At 33.7% G+C, this 8,891-nt stretch overlaps 1 protein-coding gene across 1 annotated transcript; it reads right to left on the bottom strand.

Moving 5' to 3' along the window:
- Positions 1-6,772: 6,772 nt before the first annotated feature.
- Smp_108550 (hypothetical protein) lies at positions 6,773-7,379 on the bottom strand (the record flags this gene model as incomplete). Its single annotated transcript, XM_018799801.1, has 2 exons — positions 7,278-7,379; positions 6,773-6,930 (listed from the first exon to the last, which is right to left on the bottom strand). Exons 1-2 carry the CDS (start codon positions 7,375-7,377, stop codon positions 6,773-6,775), a joined length of 258 nt encoding a protein of 85 aa, XP_018651554.1. The 5' UTR covers positions 7,378-7,379.
- Positions 7,380-8,891: the final 1,512 nt, after the last annotated feature.

Here is an 8,891-nt window from a genome sequence, read left to right as displayed (position 1 = left end):
ATATTTGTGAGTATATTGACTCTAACAACATAGATCTAGGTGTTCCAACTGAACACTTAAAAGAATTATTGTTACGTTGTACCTTTAATGTCCAGTTCAGTTTCAACAATGAAATATATAGACAAAGAGATGGGATCGCAATGGGATCTCCTTTAGGTCCAATTCTAGCAGACTGCTTCATGGCAAAACTAGAAAACGATCAACTCAGTTCAATGATAAATCGATTCCAACTATACGTAAGATACATGGACGACACATTTGTCGTTTGTGACGATAATATTGATTTGGACAATATCTTACACTTCTTCAACTCATGCCACCCTTCCATAGACTTTACATTAGAAAGAGAGAGAGACCAATCAATCCCTTTTCTTGATGTACATCTATTGAGAAGAAGCAATGGTTCTTTAAAAAGATCTATCTTTAGAAAGCAAACATGGAACGGTCAACTAACCAACTTCTATAGCTGGGTTCCATTAATTAGAAAGAGAAACTTGATTCATTCTTTATGCTATCGTATACATCGGATATGTAGTACAGAATGCATCAACGAAGAACTAGCGTTCCTCAAGAAAACTTTGTTGAAAAATGGCTACCCAGACCGGTTCATAGAGAAGAATATGAACAGAAGTAGCGTCGATAGGAATCCTAGTTATTCAGTCCCAAAGAAAAGCCTTTATATAAGTCTGGAATTTAAAGGTGATCGAACATCAGACATAATTAAAAATCGTTTAACAACAACGATTAAAAGGGCATTTAACGCTGCAAAACTACGAATAACCTTCACCAGTAAGAACTTAATTTCTGTATCCATAAAAGATAAGCTTCCGCGTTTGGTCGCCTCCATGTGCATCTACCAGTTCACCTGCTCTTGTGGAGCAAGGTACATCGGCCGTAGCCAGCGCTCGCTTTCAATCCGGATACGAGAACATATACCAGCTTGGTTCTACAATGGTGGAAAGAAAGCAGTTCGAAGTTCTATACTCGAACACCTAATCGACTGTAATCATTCGACGAATCCACAGTCTGATTTTAAGGTTGTTTATATGATTCGTTCAAATCTACCAAGATTTCTTCGGATCAAACTTTTAAAAATAGCCGAAGCTCTTACCATCCATGAGCTCAAACCAGAACTATGCGTACAAAAGAAGTACGTTTTATCATTATCGTTACCATGGCCTTAATATTATTATTATTATTATCATTCTTTTATTATTATTATTATTACTCCATTCCCCCTTTACTTATGTTTTATATTCTCATTATTTTATTCATGAATACTCATCACCTTATTTATTTATTTATTTATTTTACACCTCTATGACCTTTAATGACCTTTAATTATTGTAACCAAAACATTTTATCCGTCTTACTATATTCACTAAATCTATTGTTGTTATTCATATTACGTAATCCAGTATTATAATCTTGGTTATTAGTGTTCACATTTCCTCACGGAATTAGTACTTTAACAAAACATTTTCATATATATATATACGATTGTACAGCTTGATAATAAATTCGTTGAAAAGAGATCCCTTCGCTGAAATCTGTGTTTTAATTTTAATGTTTAAATGGGAATTATATACCAATTAACACTTTTAAGATCGTTTACTTCCTCATTCATTACTTCTTGGAAGATTGTTGGAGAACAAATAAGACCTAATGCAAGACGATTGTATTTATACAGAAAATTGTTAGTATTAATCATTTAGGAGATCGATGGAGAATGATCCCATGGAATCTGAAGATATGCATATTTCAAGTCAATTTTTTAACACACATTGGAAATATGAAATGGATTGAAATATACCACCAGCTTCAATTGTGATACATGTTCGCTTCAGTTAGAAGAGAAATCGATGGTAATGCGTAATCACCACATATTCTAGGGATATTTCCATAACATTTCAAAAGCCTGATAATAGGAGTACTTCGTGCTGAGTACCGAAACGCCTCAATTATCGTTTTCTCACTAAATGAAGTCAGTTTTCTACACATTGTCGACCACCATATACAATTACTAGTCTTTTAAGAAAAACTAGATCACCCAGAAATGATTTTTTACAAGCTGAATTTTCTTTCCTCCATTTCAATAAGCACATGCACCCAACACAGTTTTGAGTGAAGCATCACAGTGCTTTTGTAGGCTAATGAAGACAAATCCGCCTCACCAATCCTTTTGTTGTTTTAAACTCACTAGAGATGGTCCTATTTCACTCACTGGAAAATCACAATGGATGTGTAGGAAACTGTCATTTCTAACTGACAATTCAGAATATCCTCGTGCTAGCACCTCCTGTCTAGTAATCTCCAATGTTGAGACTTCATTAGGTCATCTTGCAACACATGAATACAAAAAAACCTAAACTTCTTGAATGAAAGGATGAAGGAATCCATACTTCTTTTATCAACAGTGAAATAATGCAATAAACCAAATAAAGTATATTACTGCATCTGAATGAGGAAAATGCCTTCCTAAATCATGTATGGAGGTGATAAATAACTATTGAGATTTGAATTACATTGTTTATCATCACCAGTAGTGCGATGAACAATTATCCGACACACCGAATTTATGTGTCTAGTTTCGGTATAACTAAGGCATTTAGCATCACTGAATAAAAGTGACAGTTGGCCACATGATGAACATTCGTCCAATCTATGCACACGTATAAATGCTGATTTGAAATATTATTCATTTGTTCTCAAAATTTTCACGAGTATGAGAACCATTATTTTCCGATGCGAGCTTCAACAACCTTGACAATCTAAGTGTGTGGCGCATATATGTATGGTTCCCCCTTTACCAAATATATATGTGGTTAAATAAATGAATAAACAATCTATTTCATCATGATGGATGAGCAGAGTGTTAGAAATTTTTAATACTCGAAAATATTGTGTTCACCGAAACTAATGGATTTATTTACCGATTCAGGTTTGAAGGCTCTGCTCTAGAGCTACAATATTCTTCAATGGTCATGCAACTATGATGTTGATAGGCAATTTAGTAGACGATAATGTTTTAAGAGAAACTCCACTCTTCTAGAATTGAAAAGTGTTTATTTCTTAATCCTGGTGTCATGCGATGTTTATTTGTACCAATGATTCCTTTGTATTGATGACTGTTTTGATTACGAATTCCAAATACAGTTCATTCGTTCGAGATTATCTAATACTCCTTTATGAAATCGCGTTATTGTCGGAATTATTAGTTCATAATTTAATTGACATACTCTTGAATACCACATTGACTTCGCGATGGAACCCGTGATGAAACGGTTGGATATACATTCAGATTTTTAATGCTTTGGAGAATTACATGGAAGACGTTGAAGATTTCAATATTGTGGCCATTTCCTTACATTCATTGGAAAAGAAACATACAGATTTATACGAACTTTGGCATTTCCAGACAAGTCGGTTTCACTCCCTTATGCAACTCTCAAGCAACCACTACTGGACCATGTGAAGTATACAAATTTCGAATGCGGTAAAGAAGGGTAATTCGGTGAAATGACTCGCCAGAACATTGAGAGTTCAACTGCTTTACTACGTCGTCGCAGTCCAATAATTTGCAAAGATGAGCATAAGCGGTATAATGTCACATAGCAGTCCAGAGTTGAATGAAACCCAAAATCATTGTGAGGCAAATGATTCCAATCAATCAACTTCTTATCAAATGTCTCGTATTGTTGTACCTAATATAGTTTGTCATAATGATTCATATATTTTTGATGACATTTCTTACAACTCTGAGAATAAAATGTTGAATGAGTGAAATCATGATCTGAAGCCGGACTCAGTTTTCGGATAACTTTATATCAACTGTTGCTTATACTTATTATGAAGGCACTTCTAATGAATAATCTAGTCAATATGTGAAATATGCTTGAAAGGAAGCCACATTATTCATAACTTGGGAATATGAAGATCCAACATTATTTCGTAGGGGAGGATAATGTTGGAAAATCTTTGGTTTAAAATCTAGATATCAGTGGTTTCAGTGCACCACCGACATGGTGATTGTAAACAATTCCGGGATTCACATTAGTCCATTTCGATATCGGTTGTTAATTGTAATACTAACAAGTGCATTCTAGATAATACAAAGTCTAAATCCAATTCACTGTCAAACAGACTTAAGATGAACTTAAGAAGAAGACGTACAATCGATTGGAGACACTTATCCAATTTCAACTGTTGTGAATGTGATGTTCATATGAATCAATGTTTTCTTTGTATTGATGACTGCATTGATTTAGAATTCCAAATGCAGTACATTTGTTCGTGCTCATCTTATACTTCTTGATTTATTTGCGTTATTGCTTGGATTACTAGTTCATACCATAATTCAAATACTTCAAATCATTACATGTCACGGTACACATTCGGGTGACGAGCTAACTTTGAAGGTGGTGTTAGTTAAACAACCACTGATAATGAACAAACAATACACGGTTTTTCATCTAAGCACCTTAAATTCAATAAATATGGGGAGTCATGTATGGCACTGGGATTATAAAATTCAGACAGCTGAACCCTCATACTGTTCCAGTTGTAATTTCTGTGAAAACATTATCAATAACGACACCTTAAATAATTTTCAAATACAGAAAAGTGGAGAAAGTGGAAATCAGAATACTGAACAATCAAGAAGATCCAACAGAGCTATGAATAAGCTAAGAATGCATGATGAACACATAGACATAGGCAACGAGTGTCGATTGTGGTGGACATTCACCACAGTTACTGTGTTATTAGGTGTTTTATGTTCTGTTGTAATCTGTGGCAACTACGAGATGCAATTCGATTCTGCCCACAAAACATTTGGATTTTCGAATGACTATTATCTAAGGTTTATTGTAGTCACTTAATTATTCTTAGAAAAAGCTATCGAAGAGCGTGAAATATACACCTGTTATATCAACAACCGATAGACCACTTTCGTGAAGATAGCACCTTTAATTTTAATAAAGCAGGTAGGAGAAGATTCTTGTAGACTGACATGAATTTGTTTGTTTTCCTTGAATCTCATCCACTGTCAAATGATGTTTGTAGAAATAAATCAAATATTGTGATATCAGTGATTATTTATCAGATCTTGCTTATCCTACTTCATCTGAATGAAATTCTCTCGCAATCGCATGAAAACATAACAGCTACCGATATGAATCATGCCCACCCATTAACTGAAATCACATCGATAACGTGAGGTGTAGGAGTATTGAGCTAGTCAGTATGGGTTCTTGAATGATTTATCAGAAAGTGAACGAGAATTATCCAATTATGCTAAATGTTCCAGTGATGATGAATTATGCTAACGCGTTCACGATCAGTGAGAACTTGTATCGTTGTGTAATATTCAATAAATATTTAAACATTACACTAGTAGTTTTTGTTACATTGAATATGTTCGAATAATTCACATCGACTACTGTGTGTTTTTTAGTCACTTACTTTTTCACGTCTATTTAATTGCAGGTATCTGTTCGTCTTATTCCTTAACAATTCAAACTATCTATTTATGAACCTCACAATTACTCAACATTCATTTTCGGTTAAAACGCTTCTAACTCAATGTTAACATCTAGGTAATACGCACAGCATGTACACATATTTTAAAGTGACTGATCAATTGCAGTCCAAAGCATCAACAGGAAGATCCGAGCAACCAATATATCTGTCACTATTTAGTTGGACTAGTTGTACTCAATGTAAACACTAAAACTGATTTCTGTTGTGTGGTGAAATTAACGAGTAAATTAACTTTCGTTTGACAGGCTAGCTGGTCACTCAAGCAATATGTATGCTACATGTTATTCAGTGAGATGTGATTACCAGTGAACACATGAATAGAACATCAAGTGATACTGAGAATTGTAGTTTATTCTAATATGTGTAACTAAAAATCAAGCACATTAAAAATGAAATAATGAACGGCCACATTTTCTATTGTATGCAATAAATCATCTCTATAATTGTATCGTGTTTATTCGATCTACTTCAACTGCATGCTAGGATCGATATGATATCCGTGGTCTACAAAGCCTAAAATGTATAACGAAAGAGAACAAATAATGTTGTGTTACTAACAACCGAATATTAAATTGGTTTGAAATCACAGTAGTTTTCTAGTGATCTCATAAAAAGTGCAGGTATATCTGCACAATTGTCTCTATAAGATACCCAGTGTCAGTTGGCTGGATAGCATCAGGAACAGCTTACTGTATAACAATTTACCCAATGCTTATTTTTTTCAAAATTATCTAATCAAAACTTGACAGTGATACCTACAGAAAATAAAGCGGTTTCCATGTGAAGTGTAAATTAGGAAGATATTCTGAAGGTGGATAGGAAATATATCATAGAAATCACCAAACTGCACCTTCATGAAGCCGTAACTCGGAATCCTGCAGGGAAGCGGAAAATTGGAAGCCCGAGAAACGCAGTGTCAGGAATCGAAAGGAGACATGAAAAGGAAATAGTACCTGTGTCACATATAGTCAATTATGATAAGTGGAGTAATTAACTTTCATGAGAATCAGTAGAATGATGAATTATTTTCTTGAAATGTATACATATTCATAAAGACAGATAGATAGATATATAGATAGATAGATTGATGGACATTTTGATAAGTAGATAGATGGAAAGTGTTATCATGGACATTTTACTAATTGACATTGAAATGATTACTTTATCATATCATCTGTGTAAATGCATTTATCACTCATTCCCATAGATTACCTATCTCATATTTAAGAACTTACACAGTGCCCTCACGATATCCAGTTTGAGTTGCTATTTCTTCCACACTTGGTGATGTTAAAGAAAGTGTTGTGGTACAATGTCTGTTTTTCATTGTTAACATATGATTAGAATTGAGTGAAATGTTTACGCCATCCAGTGAAACATACATTTGTCCTAAATGTAAAAAAAACATTACACAATAGTTAGTGAACTGTATCACAAATCTATTCAAATAGTGTGAACATAGATTTGTACCTCCTTGCATGTACATCTCACTAGCTGCACGAAACCAACCTGATAATCGGGTTGAAATGACGAGAGTGAAATGGCAATAAGATATTTCATGAAATGAAAATCAGGATATGTGGTAAGGCTGAGATCAACAGACTTACTATCACAACTTCCATAACCACTAATACTATTAATAATACTACTACTTCTAATATTGATACTAATACTGCTAACACTGACAACAATAGTAAAGATGATATTATTTACTAATGAATAATTATTACACATACCTGTCTCGTAAAACTCAATTGGTACCGTAAACGTGGCTGATTCAATCTCCATCATGCTTGATGTGCATAAAATCACTACAGCAATATACCATTTGAACATGTGTGATATCATTCCTAGAGTTGATATTAATAATAGAAAGCATCAGTCACACTATCACTTACATTCTCATGGAAATCAGAAAATATTAAATGATTTCTGTACTAAACTAATTGAATTTTATACAAGACTTGATTATGTTAATTTAATGTTCTTATTACTGAACACATTACGTCGGGAAATAGAAGCAGACATGAAAAGGATGAATAACAACTGGAAATGATTGCTTAGGACAGAGTTGGATAGTGAGCTGATGAATGGCCTTTGCTCCTCCATCAGGGGTAAGAGGCGTTAGAAAGTAAGTAAGTATCACTGACTATTTGTATGAAACTGTTCTCTATTCCTTACAATTAAATCCATTGATATTCACTCACTTCCACTTCGATATTATCTCATATATAGAGTGATTATAATCAGTGGATTATGTATGATCCACACGTTTCATGATTAAATTGGATGAACATTTTGTGGAGATGACAAGGAACCTTGAATTCTATTATTCTCAATTCATTACGCTTGTCAATAATACTACAATACAACACCTCCATGATCTATTTCATTGTGATCATTGATCCATGTATCCCCCAATCAGTTTAATATTTTCAGATATCTATAGTGCAAAGTCTGATGAAGATCGTATTGACGACAATAGTGTTCGCTGAAATATGTTGTCTTAGTCTTGAATTCGATAAAAGAATTGTTGTTTAGTAAGTGGGTTACAATACTCATTACATACATAATACAGACTTAGAGTATACTGATGCACTAAAACACTTGTGTACCTGAAATAATCTCACTGTAATCAATGTCCTAAACTCCTACGAAACTGAAAGCCACAAGATGAGCTGATAAGCTCAGTTACAAATCACATTTCATTATGAAAATATTACAAAACAACTTACTGCAACTGTCCGACTATTGTTTCAGATATTACTTAGATGGACGAATTATTTATACAGATGAATTGAATAATAAGCCAATGAGAAACCATTGTATAACATTGAATATAGGTTATCAATCATAATATACAGACATAACTACAGTTTTAGACAAAATACCACCAGACAACTCAATGTAACAAACACTATTATGTTAATAATAAGAGTTATTTGTTGACCAACACTTGGATAATCACGATTAAAATGATTCAATGGAATTGAGAAAGCATTTAGGAATGTTTATATTTTCACAAAACCGATGTTCATATGTATCGATAAATATGGTTGAGTGAACTCAAATTACGTTGTTCTTTCTTGTTTACGTATTAGTCGAATGTCAGTGATGCTTGCATTGAATAATGTTCGGTCATAAAGATATGTGCTGTTCGAATGGTAAACGATAGATGATCAAAATGATGAGTATTATTACAAATCAAACGGATTGTAATATTTAGCTAGACGTCATCGAATCTCTAGATTTTCTGTTGATCAAGAGATTAGCCTTAGAGTTGTACTTCGGAGCAACCAAACGAGACATCAACAGTCTCAGTTAAACAATGATATCAAGTTTCTTTGTCA

The sequence above is a fragment of the Schistosoma mansoni genome, chromosome 3 (assembly GCF_000237925.1).
Source record: "Schistosoma mansoni strain Puerto Rico chromosome 3, complete genome".
In the NCBI taxonomy this organism is placed as follows: Eukaryota; Metazoa; Platyhelminthes; class Trematoda; order Strigeidida; family Schistosomatidae; genus Schistosoma; species Schistosoma mansoni.
This window is presented reverse-complemented; position numbering and strand designations above follow the sequence as displayed.